The sequence below is a fragment of the Pseudoliparis swirei genome, chromosome 2, assembly GCF_029220125.1.
Source record: "Pseudoliparis swirei isolate HS2019 ecotype Mariana Trench chromosome 2, NWPU_hadal_v1, whole genome shotgun sequence".
Classification (NCBI taxonomy): Eukaryota; Metazoa; Chordata; class Actinopteri; order Perciformes; family Liparidae; genus Pseudoliparis; species Pseudoliparis swirei.
Window position 1 is genome coordinate 17,300,281 of NC_079389.1, and position 19,186 is coordinate 17,319,466.

At 40.9% G+C, this 19,186-nt stretch overlaps 1 protein-coding gene across 6 annotated transcripts in view; it reads right to left on the bottom strand.

Annotated features, from left to right (window-relative positions):
• The window catches only part of lrch1 (leucine-rich repeats and calponin homology (CH) domain containing 1), a 65,637-nt gene that overhangs the window by 23,306 nt on the left and 23,145 nt on the right, over window positions 1–19,186 (bottom strand). For 4 of the 6 annotated variants that reach the window (XM_056425185.1, XM_056425169.1, XM_056425159.1 and 1 more), the window contains exons 3-14: window positions 16,202–16,328; window positions 15,708–15,813; window positions 11,573–11,709; window positions 10,493–10,623; window positions 7,052–7,139; window positions 5,649–5,754; window positions 4,795–4,907; window positions 3,510–3,580; window positions 3,123–3,209; window positions 2,710–2,787; window positions 2,487–2,523; window positions 1,665–1,781 (exon numbers count right to left, since the gene is read on the bottom strand). In XM_056425185.1, the coding sequence (XP_056281160.1) occupies window positions 1,665–1,781; window positions 2,487–2,523; window positions 2,710–2,787; window positions 3,123–3,209; window positions 3,510–3,580; window positions 4,795–4,907; window positions 5,649–5,754; window positions 7,052–7,139; window positions 10,493–10,623; window positions 11,573–11,709; window positions 15,708–15,813; window positions 16,202–16,328 (1,198 nt within the window). The remainder of the gene's footprint in view (window positions 1–1,664; window positions 1,782–2,486; window positions 2,524–2,709; window positions 2,788–3,122; window positions 3,210–3,509; window positions 3,581–4,794; window positions 4,908–5,648; window positions 5,755–7,051; window positions 7,140–10,492; window positions 10,624–11,572; window positions 11,710–15,707; window positions 15,814–16,201; window positions 16,329–19,186) is intronic. The other 2 variants (XM_056425176.1, XM_056425150.1) reach the window with 1 other exon arrangement.

Here is a 19,186-nt window from a genome sequence, read left to right on the forward strand (position 1 = left end):
TTGTCAAGCAATTTGGAAAGAACCTGATTTTGATATGCCATGAGATTTTCTTTCAATTAATGTCGTCAACACAGGATCTATAGAATAAGAGTGCAAAGGTATCGACACTGTCGGTGACGCTACTATTATTGTTCATATGCACAGGGTTTAGTTTGGTGATCTGCCCAACACGTTTAAGAGTCGCCAAACTCAGGTTTTAGAATAAGAAGAAACTATCACATCGGCATCACTTCCATCGACCCGTTAAATAATCCGGCAGCTCCGTCTCCCTCATTAGCATATTAAGATCTAATCACAACACATGCACAATCGAGATAACAAGAACGCTCATTAACCCCACGAGGAAAAGCAAAGGCCCGTGATAATGAATCCAGATACAGATCAGAGGTTCATATCAGATTGGGGAAGGAAGAGAACAAACTCAGAGGCATCCACAAAGGGCCATTTGTCAGCACTGAGGATGTTGTGGTTTTGTTACTTTAAAGCTACAAGTCAGTAGGTTCAGATACTCCATCGTGTGTGTGTGTGTGTGTGTGTGTGTTTGTTTATGTGAGTCTTGCTCATCTTTCCTTTTTTGTTTTTTCTGCCCGTCTGATACACACTCTGTCTGTGTGTTCACTCTTTTACTTGAGAGCATTGTTAGACCGATTTTGGGGGAACAAAGCCGTGTTGTTCTCTTTGTTTCTAAACCTGCACCCTTTGTTTCAGCAAAACACTGAAGACTCTCAGTTTGAAGGCGGTGAGCTGTAAAACGTCTAGGTCGGTTTCAAGGCTCATTTCCAAACGTCACACGAACAGACTGACATCTATCTGATGACGGTGTTATAATTACGGAGCTGGAGTTGGGACTGGGTTAGCCTAGCTTAGCATAACGACTGGAAGCAGGGGGAAAAAGCTAGCCTGTTGTCATAATTAGGGAATTATTTATAAAAAAATTCTTGAGAGTTATAAATGGAATTAAAAACGTATTAATATGGAAGCTGTATGTGGTAGTATATATAAATATATTTTGTTTTTTTATTTTGTTTATTGTTGTTTTTTTGTTGTTTGATTTTCTTCTTTATTTTATATTAATTTTCTGATTTATTTTGATTTCAATTTAGGATAGGAATTTATAAGCATTTTTTGCTTCTACCTATACCTTTTCAGTCTTTCTCTTTTGTATATTTTATAGGATAATATTGTATTGTATTTGATTTGATTGACTGAATAAAAAATACAAACAAACAAACAAATAATCAACACAAATCTCATTTGTAAATATAAATAAAATACTACTACTTTTCCGTCGCTTAATTCCATCGATTAGTTGACTAATCGTTGCAGCTTAAAACTTAATAAGCTTCTTAAAACATAATAAAACAAACATGACACTGATTGATATCACATCAGTCACAGCAGATGAGCTCTTCACACACCGACATGCAAGAGGGCAAAATAACGCTCGGACTCGTGTGCAGCAATAAACCAACACGTTCTCACCGTGTTCACATGCGTGACCTGCTGCCAGATGAAATGTGACGCATGCGATAGCTCAGTGTGGTTTATTCGCTCACGGCAGACAGACACACAAGGGGAACGGTCAGTTTGCTGGACGGCTGGGGACAGGTCAGTGTGAGAGGTGGGACAGAGCCTACATCCAGGGGCTCTGGTGCTACCTTTACCTTGATTGACATACGCCATTCATACTCCTGGCATGCAAGCTGGGCCTCAAACCTGGCCTTCTCTAGAATCATCTGTCTCTTCTTCTGGAACTCATAGACACCTTCCTCCCCGTGCAGCTACAGAACGCATCAAACGTTTAGGCTTTAAATGACCGTAAATGGCTCCTACATTACTTACCTACTTAAGAGGCTGACGTCGACAAGGACAAAGACACAAAAAGATCTGCTTGATCTCTAAAACGGAAGTAAACTTATCAAGTAAAACATATGAAAGTGCACTACAGTGACTACCTTTAAAGGCACTATGTGCTGCATTTCAAAATGTCCAACATCTGTCCAGTGGAAGCATCGGTAAAGATACTGAAACTGCTCTGACCGCTTCTCTCAGGCCTCGGCTCACTCAAGACGGACATTTGTGATTTTATTTGGGCAGTTTATGGACCGAGCAACAGAAACTGCGTCTCTGAAATCATTGTGCATATGACAATAAACAACTTTTGTACTTATGCAAACACAATAAACTCCTCGAAAACATTTGCAAACATTTATCCCAACTGACCACATTTGTTCTCTCACAGGACAACAAGCCGGAGAAAACATTAGTCATATCATCAAAGACAGAACTCGTTACAGTTACAAATTATTAGGGCTTTGTGATCTCTAATTTAGGTCCTCACGATCTGTAAGTTGTTCTACTAGAAACTTTCATGGCAGAAGTTTAATATAAAAGTCACATTGCAGTTATGTCTCAAATATCACCATCTATGTTAAATTTTGTTTTGTGCTGTGTTTCCACTGAACGTTTTAACGTTCTGCACATACCTTCGGTGTGGTGATGCCGTCATCGCTGTCCTGCCCACTGAGGAGGGGGTGGGGGGGAAAGGGAGAGAGTGTTAAAGCGCAGTTGGGTTCACTAGTAGCTACGGTTACACCAGTTTAACACACATCAAACGCTGAGACGACAGAACCACCTTTCAGGCGTCTTGAGACCACACTGGCCAAACAGAAATGATCACAACGTAAATGATCTAACACAAAGTCTTACTTGAGCGACTCTTCCACTGTGACCATCTCCACCGGGTAGAGCCGAACTCCAGACCGATCGTCCTGCTCCGTGTTCACTCTGATTAACAGAAGAAATACATTGTTCAAGGAATACATTGGATTTAGAAATACTAACATTCCTCTTCCACCATTGTCTACCGAATCTAATGGAGTGCGAGTCGTTGGCCATGGGAGATTTTAAGGATTCTGTTTTAAGATGATTCAAAGGATCAAAATGTATCCAATAGATTTTAATCACATTTGGTGCAAAGTGATAAACTATTAAATCAGACACGAAAACATAAAAGGTCGCAAAGCGTATTCAGAAAAGTAAAGTGTGGAATCAAGCGCGGTGTCGGCCTCATGTCGGCACCCAGCTCCAACTGAACTCCACTCGGATGTTGTAATTCTCACCTGCTGGGGTCCTGCAGCAGCTCCACGGCCTCCTGCAGCTGATTGATCATGTCAATGTGGAGCTCTGTGCCCCCTGTGACCTTTGACCTGTGACCCAAAAGCCATGCAATATTTTACAGTTACAATCGGAGTCTATCATGGAAGTTACGAGTCAGACTGCCGGGAGATTCCACATTCGATATGAAATAAACAACATACTGATTATTACCAACTTGCCTACAATGCTGAAGCTGAATTTACTTCCTGTTTACCTACTTTCTATTCCTCTCTAGATCCCTTTACATTCATTAATTGTTGTGATGTTGTACTCAACAATCATTTTAGACGCCCTCGGTCACGCTAAATAAATGTACGGTGAGCAAAAGAAAAACAAATAGATGAACTTACATTTGTTGTGTTGTCCAGAGCGAGTCTTCCTCTATCCTGAGGGGCTCGTCAAAGTCTGCTGCTGTCCGACCCTGCACACATAAGCACACACACACACACACACACACACACATTAACACCAGCTGCAGCGGTCACATGGTCCACATACTCATTCAGCCATTGGCTGAAATTCAGAGACGTTACCGTTATCCCCTGGTACACCAACTCAACAATAAGGACACTGACAAACCCGTCAGATATATTTTTGGTGATGTTACAGTTTTCCCTGATATCAGCTCAATAACTCACGAGACCATCGTCCGTCTTTCATACTTGGAAGTTCTGAAGTGTTTTAAATAGTCTTCCAAATTCAACGACAACATGTGTTGTGTGCCTCCGCTCTCTAGAGCGACACATGGAGGCATCTATGAGCAGAACGGCATCATATCTGTTTTTCTGACTCTTCACAGCGATGGTTCAAGCTTGGCTGAGTGAGGCGCGTTAGATTTAGCGACGTCGTCATAGTTACTGTAGTGGCACTCCGTCTAGTTCTGGTTCTTCTGTACCACACTATTGAGATCAGTCTTTAAAAAGCTATTAATTGACACGCGAGTGACACAAGTAGTTCTTTCATACAAAATGATGTTTACTAAAAAACGTATAGTACATGGTCACACGGTCAAAAAACTATGTCGCTTCCAACAACTCTGAGCTCAAACACGACAGTCCAACACACAGCTGTTATACTGACGTGACGTCATCTGATTGGAAGCTTACATTCAGACAAATTATTAAGCTTTCAAATACAATACTAAATTATATATGTTAAACTAAACATTCTTTCAAATCATAATGAAAAGGCTTCATATTCAGTTACCTTTTTAAATCTTTTAAAACTAAATTATTATTACAAATGAAATCATGCATTTGGCTCTTACAGTTACACTAACGACCACTTCACGGGCGCAAAGTTACTGAACCTCGACACGCGGCTGAACTGAATGATTCATCACAGGGCTCCAAAGCTCTTTGTGTTGAAGTCCACTTTGTTTGAAGTGTGGGCCTTATTTGGTCACGGCTGAGTCTCCGCGGTGACTCACAGGCTCACTGTGACGTAGCCAGCTCCGACAGGACCGGCTCTCTCACTGCTGCACAACTTTCAACGCGAAAAAGTAACTGACTGACATAAAGCGACGGTTCAGGCTCCATGAGAACCAACCGCCGTGGAACCAACACTGGAACAAACAGTGTTGCGTAACTCCACTCTAAAACAAAGTGACTGGGGAGCCACAGCATGAAGTCTTGCCTTGATGTAGTTGACGAAGCGAGTGCTGAGAGCAGCGCCTCTGTAGCTGAACTGGTCCTTCAGGGCTTCCGTAGGACTCTCCTCGATCAGACGGACCGAGTCGGAGTTTGGGTCTGCTGGGATGAAGGAGACATGAGCTGTGAGCGTCCTGAACACAGGTGTTGGCGTTGCGGGGTTTGGACTCTCACATGAAATGGCGGACAGTAAATATATCGCGAGTTACGTAGTAAATAAATCCACGATGGTGTCGACAAAAATGCCCTTCAATGGAAAGTAAACAGTCGTCGATGGCTTATTATATTTCTGGTGAACCGTTGAGGAGCTTCATCTACACTGTTGAGAGATCGTCAGAGCGACCGACGCAGACGACTCGTCTTCTCCCTCGTCTCCGTTCAGGAAAGTTGACCTTCCATCAGCCCCGACCTGATTGCGGCTGATTGAAGTCTATTTAAACTGTTATCTGGGGAGCTGCTGCTGTTCTCGAATGTAGTTCAACAGCCCAGATACTTACACACACTCTGCACCTATACAGCCAACAGCTTGTGGTTGTGAGTGAAAAGTATAATCGGTTTGTTAAATTGTGAAACAAAAAGGGCAAAAATATTTCTCTTGGTGCTATTTTTGTGTTTTGTACTTTGAATTGAAAGGAACTGAATTGCCGATTGAAGACATCTGACAGTTTCCTAATGTTGGGAAAATGTAAAGAGTAAAAATAGATTTGTGAATGTTTTTTCCAATTTAAAAAATATCACCCCACAGAAAGGTCTCTGTGCTGCCTGGTTTCCTCTGTGTGACAGCAGAGTGTGAGTGTGACTGACGTGTGTGTGTGTGTGTGTGTGTGTGCTTGTGTTGACCTGTCAGGGAGCTGATGTGTTCACTTGAGTCGTCTTTACTCATCCCCTCCTCCTCTGTGATGTGGCTCATCGGTATGTTGAGACTCAGACTGTCTTCATCGGACGGCTGCAACACAAATGAATGAACAGAAATCATCGATTAATAGTTTGAAGATATTTTTCAAGCAAAAACACCAAACATTCTCCGGTCCAGCTCCTGTAACGTGTCTGCTGCTTTTCTCAGTTTTACACCCATGTAAACTGAATTTTTGGATTGTTAGTCGGACAAAACGAGACATTTTAAGATATCCCTTTGGGCTGTGGGAAACTATGACATTTAAGCAATTATAAGCATTTTTCTACATTATTTAATTGAATTTTATAGGATCAATGTATTATTATTGATTCATCAATGATTAAACTAACAGTTCCTGATGTAAATGAGTGAAAAAAACCTCCAGATTTCGTGAACTCCATCACTCCATATCAGATGATTTCTATGCAGCCATTTAACAAATAAAGACGAATGCACAAGACAACTAGAATGGGCACTCGGTAGAGCGCATACCTTCGCATATCACAAGATTGGGCATTGAATTATGAACATTTTGGCATTAGTTGCATGCCAATTGGACAAAAATGTATCGTGCTATGGTAAAAAAAGAGTTTGACCTTTCCATGACCTTGACCTTGACCTTTGACCCAATTGAGCCCAAAATCTAGTCAACTGGTCCCCGGATAATAAACAATCATCCCACCAAATTTCATGCGATTCGGTTCAATACTTTTTGAGTTCTGCGAAAGATTTTGACCTGTTCATGACCTTTGACCTTTGACCCGATCGATCCCAAAATCTAATCAACTGGTCCCCGGATAATAAACAATCATTCCACCAAATTTCATGCGATTCGGTTCAATACTTTTTGAGATTTGCGAATAACACGCATACAAACAAACAAATAAATAAATAAATAAATACACGGCGATCAAAACATAACCTTCCGGCATTTTCAATGCGAAGGTAATCAATGCTTTGAGATCTTCTAGTTGTTGTTAGTTGTATTATAAAATAAAATGTGCTTTTCTGCTGCATTTCACTCAAGAGATAAGAAGTATAATTTTACTCTGCAAAACCTCCTGATCTAAATGTTACTTTTAATGGAAACAATATGGTTCATAGTCTATTTGCAGGATGTTTATTTAAATGACAGAATGTTTGCTGAAATGTTGTTGATCAAATTTGGAAAGTTTACCAGAAACCAATAAAGGATTAAAGAATCAAAAATAGAAAAAAGGTACCGCGTAATAACGGTGACCTCTAAAATAATTAAGCTTTTAAGGTGAAGTAATATGATGGAATACATATGCCAGTACACAAACCGTTATTACAGACACACACACACACACACACACACACTCAGTACCTCGGTAGCAGACAGTCTCTTGTCTCCGTTGTCACTGCCGACTCCCGAGTCGCTGTCCTGCTTCTTCTGCTGCTCCATGTCCTCCACACTGCAGACACACAACACAGGTCACACACACACAAATGAGATGTGTGCATGTGTGGAGGGGGACGAGATAAAGAGTATGAGAGAGAGAGAGAGAGAGAGACTCTCTTCCTTACTCCCCCCCTCAGGCTTTGTTCACCGTTTCAGACTTCCTGCTCAGATTGGATTTTATTTTTACTGCCGACCGCTCGCATCGTGCTTCTCAGTTTGACGAAAGAAGAAAACGGACGAGAAAAAGAAAGAAAACTAAAAAAACGTTTCCATCTGTTTGATTCACATTTCACTGCAAAACAAACAGGAAATATATTTTTAAATACATTAAAGAATCATACATTCATTAATAAAAAAAAGGGTAAAATGTTTACAGTTTGCGTGATTAAACGATGATACTTTAGGTCAATAAGTTCATTTGACAACTAAAACGCTTACACAACTATATTGTTTACGCCGCTCGCAGCGGCTCAGTAAGAAATGAGAAACTTGATTAAATTTCTCTTCACAATTAATTAAATATAAGAGAGATACATTTGAAGACATCAAACATTTGGGAAACTTTTAGCAGCTGTGTGAACACAGCTCTGTGGCACAGTCTCTAAGCAACGGAGCAGTAATGTGTGACACACACACACGCGCGTCTTGTGGCTCATTTAAATTGATTAAATTAATGTATACGTTAAAGTCTACTGAGGTGCACGGACCAAACTTAGAGAAATTTCAGAAAGAATAGAGCAAGAAAACTAGAAATGGGAAAAGTATAACAAGTTAAAGAAATAAGAATAAAGACAGCAATAAAAATAGAAGTGCAAATAGGGATACATATTTTAAAAGCAAGCAAATAAAAAAAGAAGACAGAATAATGGAAATTAATGAAGAGAGAGGGAGGAGGAATTGGAGGAAATAAGAGAACGAATGCCCAAGAAAATAAAAGCATACATTAAGCATTAGGTGTGTGTGTGTGTGTGTATATGTGTGTGTGTGTGTGTATATGTGCATGCATTTGTGTGTGTGCTAGAGAAGAGGAAACATCTTTCCTGCCCACATGTTGGGAATGCTCTATATGGGCGACATTACAGAGCTCAACATCCTCTGAGAGCTCAGGCTCAGCTTCAGCTCGATGATGGAGGCCTTTCTTTTCTTTCTGTGCTTCATTTGTTTCAGCTCATCCTTTAGTGCTTCATCGCTTCTGTCATTTCTAAAAAGGCCCATTTTCTCTTCTCTTTCAAGGCTCATTCCTTCCCTCAGTCTTACAATCCTTTACTCCCCGGTCATCCCACCTCCGTCACCCGGCCTGCCTTCTTGTCTGGACTCCAATAGCCAAATAAACACTCCGAAAGCCTAAAGAGTTCTTGCTTATCTCATGCGGTGCTGTGATATGGCGTATATATATATTGTATATATATATACATAATATATTCTATTACACTGTTTTATATATATAACTGCTGTCGGGTGTTTTGCACATAAGAATTTCACGAACCGATTATACTTGTATAAAAGGGGATGTGACAATAAAAACTTGAAACTTGAAACTTGAAACTAGCTGATTTTATTATGAGACAACTCCACAACGGTTTTTAGTTTCCATCTACAACTCTAATTTAACCGACACTTTAACCAAAATGTGTGCGTATATGCAGGTTAACATCAGTGTGATTTAAGGAGATTTTTTATTGTATGTTTTGTACGTTAATAAATATAATTATTAAATCCCTGTTGATTATATTTATTATATATTCACATAGCATCAATTCAATTCAATTCAGTTTATTTGTATAGCCCAATTTCACAAATTACAAATTTGTCTCGAGTGAGTTTTTTACATCTGTATAGAGATCCCCTGCCCCAAAACCTCACATCGGACCAGGAAAAACTCCCAAATAACCCTAAAACTCCCAAATAACCCTAAAAGGGGCAAAAATAAGTAGCGATTGAGTCTATAAATATGTGGAACTGCTTCAGTCATCTGTCAGAGGCCAGATTGTAGTTCAGTCCATTCTCTCACTTTTAGCTTTGTTTAGGAATTTTCTCTCTTCATCTGCATTCCTCCCATCCTTCTCACACTTCTACAAGTGTCCCTTTGTTCTGACAATCATGCTCCTACATTATTCCTCCATCTCGTACTTTGAGCAGCTGGATTCGCTCCTTCACTCTGTTCTTATGCCTACATTTCCTCCTTTGTTTATTTCCATGTGCTCCTTCCTTTGCATGTTTCGTTGCTTCATTTTCTTCTCATTTCCTCCGTCGTTTACATCTTCATTTATTCCTCCATCCAGCAATCAAAAATAATACGTCATCCAGCAGTGCGATTAAGGCCTAAATCACTTCAGGCAGACAGTCTGCGACCCAGCAGGGAGTCGGAGGACGGATCCCTTTCAGCTGACTAATGGAGGAGTTGGCTCCAGCCTGAGAAACTCAGGAAGTTTAGATCAGAGACAGCGGAGACACTTAGCATCCCTCCACATTGTGTAATGTCATAAAACCAAACTTAATAAACAGCTTGGATATGACGCAACACATATTAAAGAACTGACAGTGTTTATAAGCAAAGAACACAGAAGTCAATTTAAGACCACGTCACCACTGGGACACGTGGTAATGCATCTTGGGAATTGTAGATGACTTGAAGGGATTTGATATTTTGGGAAGTAAGTTTCTCTGCTTCATGGTGAGAGTTGGATCAGATCGATACCACCGTCATATGTGTACGTTAAATATGAAGCCACAGACAGTTAGCTTAGCTTAGCATAAAGACTGGAAACAGAGGGAAACCGCTAGCCTAGTTTGTCTGAAAGCAACTAAACCCACCTAGCAGCACCTCCAATGTTCACAAATAAACATGTTATTATTATTCTATGTTACGGTCCCTTTACATTGTCGATGCAGACAATTAACTGGATCTCTACTTGCTGAACTCTGAATGCATGAATAATTCCATTTTACGTAAAACTGTATTTTGGGTATTTATTCAAGCTTTTTGTATAATTTACGTGAAATAAAAGTGATATTTGTTTTGAAAGATTTGCTTAATCGACTCTGTGTGAAAAATACAGCAATCATGTTAGTGTGTGTTTACTCTGCAGTCGTTCTTTTTGACTGAGAACATTTAAACGGAGCTCCGGTTTCCTTTGCCTGTGGGCTCAGAAGACGGATGAGGCCATTATTAGTCTTCCGTGTACCAGAACTGACTTCTAGAGCGTTCCCATTAAGTGTTGATGGTTTAACAGTTAATACCAGCATAAAAACAAACGATGGAAGAGAGATTTCCCATTAGGGTAACCACCGCAGCAGTGACGCAGAGGAGAGGGAGGAGCCGGCGTCTTCCCATGGGGGGATATTTAAGTTGCCGCAGTAACTGACCTGCCGGTGGTGGGCCGTGATTGGCTGAGTCGCTCTATGACGGGCAGGTAGAGAGAGTCGGGCATCTTCTCACTGCGACACGCCTCGATGCTCAGGTACTTGAATATGTGAACTTTTCCTTTGATACAGATCTGAAAAGGAAAAGAAAGATTAAACTATTTCCTCTTGTTGTACCACCTGGACATCAACTGCTGAGTCACTGAACTCCTGCAGCAGCCTTTGTTTACATTCCCAGAGTCTTCAGTCCTTCAGCCGCTGAGACGATGCAGGTTGTTGCCCACAGTCTCATATCAGCTCTCTACGAAACTATGATGCAGTGCATGATTGATATCTCACCAGGTGTTACAGGATTGCCTGCTGAACAAATCATATGTTTTTATGCGATTCCCATCACAATGGGAGCATGTATGAGATGGTGAAAATTAGTCTCAATATTTACAAGGATATTTCTCATATCAATTTATGTATTAATTGGTTCACTTATAATAATCCTGGTTATGTGTTACATGTCGACATCTCCTCCTTGTTTCTGATACCAGGATACAGAACATCGTGAGTGAAATGGTGATATTTAAAGAGACAACTGCAGGCAGACGATCAGAAACCACAATACCATAAAGCATAATATCCTGAAAAAGACTCTAATTATTCCAACTTATATTATAAGTAAAATGCATTCTATAGTACATAGTTCGGTATAAAATGTGTTTTTAACTCATGTTAATAAATCAGAAGAGTTGGACAATGCAAATAATGTGAATACATTCATTAGTTGTATCCTCACACTGATTAACTGAAGCATCAGTTTTCCACCATAGAAACACAGAGCAGCTGCTGAGGCAGTGAGCTTGTGAACCGATGTTCTTTTTAACCTGATTTTTATTTATTTGTTTATTTATTTTACAGGGACAAAGCACACACCAATCCACAGTAAAACTGTATCAGTGGTGGATATGCAAGGTCACATGACCATCTCATACATTTAGACATGCGTTTCCAGGTTTGAGAAATGTATAGAAGGCTGAGTGAACCAATGACAAAACAGGAAGAGAGAGAGTATGTGTGTGTGTGTGTGTATACCTGTGCAGGTGGACTTTGAAGGGGGTTGTTTTCTAACTGGAGGGACTGGAGCTGTTTCATCTTCCTATAACACACCGGGATGGTCGACACCTTGTTACAGGAGAAGTCAAACTTCACCAGAGGAAGGCCAGCCAAGTCTGCAGGAAGAAAGAACACACACACGCACACACACACACACACACACACACACACACACACACACACACACACACACACACACACACACACACACACACACACACACAGGTAAACACCTTTGTCTCCTTTATGAGAGTTCTTTAGATTTACAGATTCTGAGTCATTTTCCGCTGTTAAAACCGGTATAATCTGCCATCACAAAGAGGAATATAGCTATGTACAGCTTGAGGAACAAAGCTGTACATAGCATGGGTACAGGGCGTCGAGTCATGTTGAGGCGCTACCACGCAGGTCGAAGCAAGTACAATAATCTTATTGTTACTTACTTTAAAACAGTCAGGGAGTCAGGAAACACACTAAGCTATGAGTCTAGTAAGAGTTCAAATCCACACAAATACACACACACCTTAAACTGCCGACACGTTTCCCATCACGCAGAACAATGTAGCTGTTGTTATTTTCAGAGGTGGAAGTAATTGTTAGCAGACGAAAGTCTCAGTTTCTCTTTGTGTGAACTTTATTCCTGATTAGACCAAATACAAGTGGGAATAAAAGCCTCTTTTAAGCTGTTCTTGACTGGAGTCCCTGAGCTGTAATATCACAAGTTTAATGTTCAATGTGAATGCAGCCGGTGAGTTGTAGTGAAACTAGAAGGTAGTTTCATTGGGTTAAACAATGACCATGAATGTCTAATTCAGTGGGCAGACAATGCATGACTCGGCGTGTGCACGGTTCACTAACGTGCTGCTGACCCCCGTGAACCCTCTGAGCTCTCTCTTGATCTTCTCTTCAAAAGTGTTATAAATAATCCTGAGTGGAGTGAACCACAGTGACCCGGCGAGGCCGGGCGGAGAGCCGGAGAGAGAGAGTATGTATGTTCATACACACGACGGTTCAAGGGGTCGGAGTCTCCTGCCACAACAACGTGATGACAGTCAGATGGTTGAGGGACTCGTCTTTACTTCTGAATGCTCTCGATTGCTATTCAGCTGGAGAAAGTCTTCTTTACAAATACATATTATTTTGTATGGAGGGATTGTTCTGTACGTGAAAAGGATAAAACGGATCAATAAGAACAGAAGAACGCACCAGTCATTTATAAAAGAAACTAAAAACTCCCAGCATCAAAATGTGTGCAGATTAAAAAGGGAACCGCTTCCTGTTTTACAATAATGAGAATTAACAGGCTTGTTTCTTTAGAAAAACTATGAATCAAATTTCACAATAGGAATAAGAAGGTTAGTGTAGGCTGAGCACTATTGGAATATCAGCTTAAACAAATCAGAGTTTAACCTCATCCAATGTTAGACGTCTGTGGGGAAATCCAAATGACACTTTGAGTCATTCAATTCTTCTTTTTTTGAGGACAAAAGTATTTTAAACTAGAACGGGCACTCGGTAGAGCACATACCTTCGCATATCACAAGATTGGGCATTGAATTATGAACATTTTGGCATTAGTTACATGCCAATTGGATAGAAATTGACCGCGCTATGGTAAAAAGAAGATTTTGACCTTTTCATGACCTTGACCTTTGACCCGATCGATCCCAAGATCTGATCAAATGGTCCCCGGATAATAACCAATCGTCCCACCAAATTTCATGCGATTCGGTTTAAAACTTTTTGACTCATGCGAATAACACGCACGCACGCATACAAATACACGGCGATCAAAACATTACCTTCCACGTTTTCAATGCGAAGGTAATGAAAGTAATAAATGTGGTATCTAAATTATAGACGCACACAAACACAGTGTGTGTTTCTATAAACCACTGTGTGAATTCAAGAGGACGTGACAAGATGGAAACGTTAATGCAGCAGCATTAAATCGGACATTTTAATAATGCCACCCATTCTGTGTTTTCTTCCTTCAGAATGAATGGGATCGTCTCTTCTGATCCACGGGGACGTCGTGGCGTTTGCACATCATAAAAAAGGACGCTCTTTCAGCCACGCCTCTGTCTGTGCTTCACTTCTCCTTTTATTGTTCTTTCTGGCAGCGTGGCTGGAACAATGAGTGGCAGCTGAACATGAGGATGTTTTGTCGACAGTAGAAAAAGAAACATATGCTAAGGTGTGTGTGTGTGTGAATAATCCGTTTCTGTTAGCTTTTACATGGAATAAGGATCAAACGACTCCTTGTGCGTAAACCAACATTAAGAACAGCCACACTATTGCCTACATATGTCAAAATAAACCAAATCTGTTGCTACTAGCACAGTTGGACTTTACATCTGTCCCTCACGATCAACAGAAGCAAACACAGTTGGGAGAACCCATTGTAATTGTTCCAGCTACAGCAGGAGGGAGGACGAATCTGAAACCTAAATGTAGCGCTTACATTAGTCTTTTACAATTTTTTAAGATTATCAAATGAGAAAATTTGCAGTTTTTCTAAATCCAATACCTTTGAAGTTTTGAGATGTCACTTCTGATATTGAACACAACGACATGACTGATTCAAAGTAATTGGCAGAGTTGTATAAACGTGTAACTGTGTCCTTTCTTTGATGTAAAACATCTTGAGGTTCTCATTCCTGGTGGTTTCTGGCACTCTATAAATAAACTCCAGTTTGCTGGGTATGCGTGTGTGAGTGTGTGTTTTACATGAATCTTTATACAAACGTGAAAGATGGTCATAACAGACTGATTTGTTGGAAGAAACCATTCAGGGAGTCTGATCCTGCAGACTGCCACGAATGCCACCTCAGAGGAGCCCATCAATTATGACACAGAGATCATTACAGACTCCTCCCGACTGCGGCGCGTCATTAAAACCTTTTGGAAGCGGTAATAATGTCAGCTGAGATGCTTTCATGGAAGGAGGATCGACACCCGGCTGCAGGATTTAAATACGTCCTGGCTCGTATTATATATATATATAACTGGATACTGAATAGAATGAACAAAAAATAAATAACACAATATTCCAGCCGCACTAGCAGCTCTTTGAGGCTGTGTTGCAGTGGTGGAATGTAACGAAGTGCATTTGATGAAGCACAAATTCAAGGTACTTATACTATACTTGGATATTTCTCTTTTATGCAACTTCATACTTGTCACTCTTTTCACAGCTTTAGTTCCTTTCCAGAACTAAAGCTGAAAACGGGGCTGTTTTAGTGAGCTCATAAAAAGTGTACTTTTGAAAGGAACGGGGAAAAGCATGAGATATAATTGTAAAACGTTTGATGAAGCAAGGAGTACTTTTACTTTAAGTACAGTTTGCAGGCCCACTGTTCTTCCCCACATCGTGGTACTTTTAACTGAAGGAGAGGATCTGAAGACTTCTGCCAACACTTGTGTATGGATGCTTTTTCCATCAGCTCTGCCAATCTGATCTTCAGATTTAAGCTTTGACAAACCTCCCCGAGCTTAGCAGGCCGTTAAAAACAAAAACCTCTCGAACCGTCATGGTGGTCTTTCCTCAGGAGTTCTCCGGAGCGCCGATGAAGTCTGCTCGAGTTCAACAGATGTTAAATCAAAAACAACATCCCTCCCTCCGTCAGGCAGCCATCCAGTCTGCTCGCTCCAAGCCTCCCTGTCGCTGTCGGAGCTCATCCATCAGCGCAGGAGACGGTCACAACAGTGAGCGACAAGCATACGTCGAGACGGGACAACACAGCGGTGAAGCCAAACAGACCGGACGGGTCGAGGTGCAGGAGGGGATGAATCATCCAGACGAGCGTCAGAGATATTTTCCTTTCATGTGGAATATTTCCTTTTTTTAATCCATGGAAACGAAATGATTCATACTAAATGTTCTAAATAACAGGACAAATAATCCAAGAGTTGAATGTGTGATTTGTGCTAAAGAGAATGTGAACGGCAGCTTCGTCTACATCGCTCTCTGAAGGAAAGCAACATCTTTTGCAACCAGACGTCTCCGATGTTTTCGGGGACCGAGTAAGAATCGCCCCCGCACGTCATTTTGTTTTAGAAGAGGGACAAACGGGCTCAAACGTAACCCGGAGGGGGAGAGCGAAAAACTCACCTTCTGGCAGGACGCAAAGAAGGTTCCTGCGAACGTTTAGTTCCCGTAAAGCTTTGAGTCTGCCGATGTAGCGAGGAAGAGCCGTGATCTCATTGCAGCTGACGTCCTGCAGCAAAACAAAAAAGGCACAAAGCTTTTGGATGCATTTAATTCTCCTGTATTATACATTCATTTCAAATATGACTCCAGTGAAAATGATGATATTTTTCTAAATTCAATTTCCTTGAATATCTTTGGATTTGGACAGAAAAATAGTGTCACTGAAAACACACTTTAATACAGAAATATGTTGGTAGATTTTAAATCCCAGTGACTTTAAGTCCCACGGACTGGTTCACGGAAGCCGTCGCCATGTTGAGAGCTGTGTGGAGGCAACAGATCTGCACCGAGTGTCGAACTCAGCCCCTTTCATCTGAATGTTTTAGTGACATTTGGACCACAATTCCTTTTCCAAACACACAATACAATACACGATAGAGTATAAAGAGGCTCACCAGCTCCATGAGGCAATGCAGCTGTCCGATGGTCTCCGGCAGGCTGACCAGCTTGTTGTTGCTGGCGTTGAGGACTCTCAGAGGTAAACCACACAGACAGGCCGGCAGAGAACCCAGCTGGTTACGACTGAAACACAAACATCACTCACTCCGTTAATCACGACCATGTGACTTCATTTACATCACACAACTTAAAAAACACTTATTTTTTGCACTACTGGTGCTAAACAAAACATCAAGGTATTTATATTGGCATTTTTAAACTGTCAGTGTTTTTTTTTTTTTTAAATAAACTAATTTTAACAAATTCAGCCAGAAAGTAAATTCTAATGGGAACTGATGATTCAAAGACGCAAGGAAGAAAATGAATGAGAAATCCATATGAATATTTGAACACTAAATCTTTCAACGCCGCATTAAGATGAAATGAAGGGATGTGAACAGTGAATGTCGGGCTGCAACAACGAATCGTTAAAACCAATTATTAAAATAGCTGGCAACGAGTTTCATTATCGATTCGTCGTGTCGCGCGATTTTTAACCCACTCAATGAGTCGCGGAGATGTTTGAGTATAAAAAAAGTTGAGTTGAGCGCAGAGCGGAGGGAGAGGACAGACCAGAACGCTCCGTTGCGAACGCCAATCAGCGTTGAGCTGCTCCTCCGTTGGTGAATCAAACTGGCGTAGTGGATGACATTCACTGAGCCGTGTGCACCTGCTGACGATGTTATGAACCCGAACACAAGGGCGTTAAATGTTACGACGTGTGTGGGATTTCCACAAGAAGTATAATGTAGAAATAGTGGTTAATTCTTCCGTGGTGGATGAAGGAAATGATTTTTCCACAGAGCAAAGCAACGGAGATACGCCACGCCTCCTCACCGACGCGAATTACGCAATTTAGCAACAAATAGTCGGGCGAGTAAACTCATGCCAGTAAAGCGTTGTCAGTTCCGTTTAAAATCAAAAAAATAATCAACAGATTAATCGATTATTAAAATAGTCTTTAGTTGCAGCCCTATGTGAATGCATTAGATAAGAATAATGCATTTTCATAATTCACACTCCAGAAGAGATGCTGTTTGTTTTGCAACACAGAGACAGCAGAAAGTCTCTTCGGGGGGAGGGGGGGTGGACTGACAACAACAAAACTTCCCTTGTTCCATGTGTAAAGACATCATTAATTATGATACAACAGTATCAGATCTTTAACGACATGTTATTTAAAATACAAATTTTAAATACACACGCAGCAGGATGCTGATGCGGACGACCATCTGCATGTCGTAGCTGCGCTGCAGTGACACTCCCCTTGAATCAAGCAGACCTCCGTCACATTGTATTTGAAATGAAAACCCACTGATATTCAAAAAAAATTCTTCCTCGATCTCCGCATTGCTTTATTAGCGACTACGATCCACAAGCAGTGAAGAGCACTTTTAAGTGACCAATGTGGCTCATTTGATTTTATCTCCAAATTCTGACCACCTGAGGGCAACCCGAGTGCAGGACGAGGCTTCAAACGTATAAAACCATCCGACAGAAGTAAAAAAAAAAAAATGTTTAAATGGATTTGATGAGAATTTTGACAAGGGATCAAAACTGTGAACATGTATTTTCATTAGACTACGATACGACTCTTTCTCACCTGTCAGCTGTCGTACTGAGAGCAAAAAAAAACAAAAGAATGAACCAAACTTCATAAATAAATAAAAAAGTGCCTGGATCAGACTTGATCCCGATCCCACTGATCCGCTTCAGGATGTTGGACTATTTTTAGGCACAATTCTTACTTTGATGTTCCTAAGGAAGGTCTGATGCAAGGCAGACGGTTTATGTTTATGCTGCGTAACAATGAAGGAAACATGGATCACTTCCAGCACTAATGCTGAAAATATGCAAAGTAGAGAAACTAGACTTTTACTTCTGTTATTTATCTGTGATTGTCAAATGTCTGCAATCTAGTGGGCTTTTCCTTCTGTTGACTCGTCCTCTTAGCTGCATATAAACAGCTCTGATGCTTCCTCTGCGAGCCACACACTTCTGCTTTGAATAAAGTCTCAACTGCAAATTGCACTGCTGAGGGTGCACAACGCATAAAACATCCCCAAAAAACCCCAAATACATTCTCACAATAACAAGAGCAGCTCAGTGTTGCCTCTTCTTTCAGTTAATTTTAGTGTCACTAACAACTTGATATTAAATTAAGCAAACGGCGTGTTTAATCTCTGACCAGTAAAAGAGAGACACGACACACACACACACACACACACACAAAACCCACTCTGACTCAGCTCTGAAAATAACATTCAGGAAACATATAAGTGAGTGTGTCCAGCTGTTCACACACATTTGAGGAGGCACTGGAGAAAATAACAAGACGAAGAGTCTTCAGGGCTGCCAGCGGCACGGTGAGGCCGTACAGCTGTGCCCTGAGTTTAAATTTAAATCTAGATCTGATGGCGCCGCTGGTAACGTTGCACGGTGTATCGATACTAAAAAGGTCCCGCGGTACCCGTACGTTAAAAACTAATTTAGGATCGATACTTTGTTAAAATAGCAGGCGATCAGAGCCCACGGACTGCTCAGCCCCCCGTCGTGCTGTCTGCACGCAAGGGGGCGGGTCTTCCGAGCGCTCACTCACAGGGAGCGATCGCAGGGGAGACACGGCATCGAGCGCAGGAGCTGTATGGAAGAAAAGATGCCAGAACCATATCAGTATACCTGATAACTATTACTTTAATTTATATTAATTTAATTTAATCTTTAGAGCTGGAGCTAATTATTATTTTATCAAGAAATCAATTAAACCAACCAATGAATCATTCAGTCTTTAGCAAAAAATATGATAATTTCCCTTGGTGGCGCCCTCAAACATGTATTATTCCATTCTAAAACCCAAAGATATTCATACAATAATATTTGATGGGAAAAGCAGCAAATATTCAAATTGGAGAAGCTCAAACTATGTAAGTATGAACAAACGA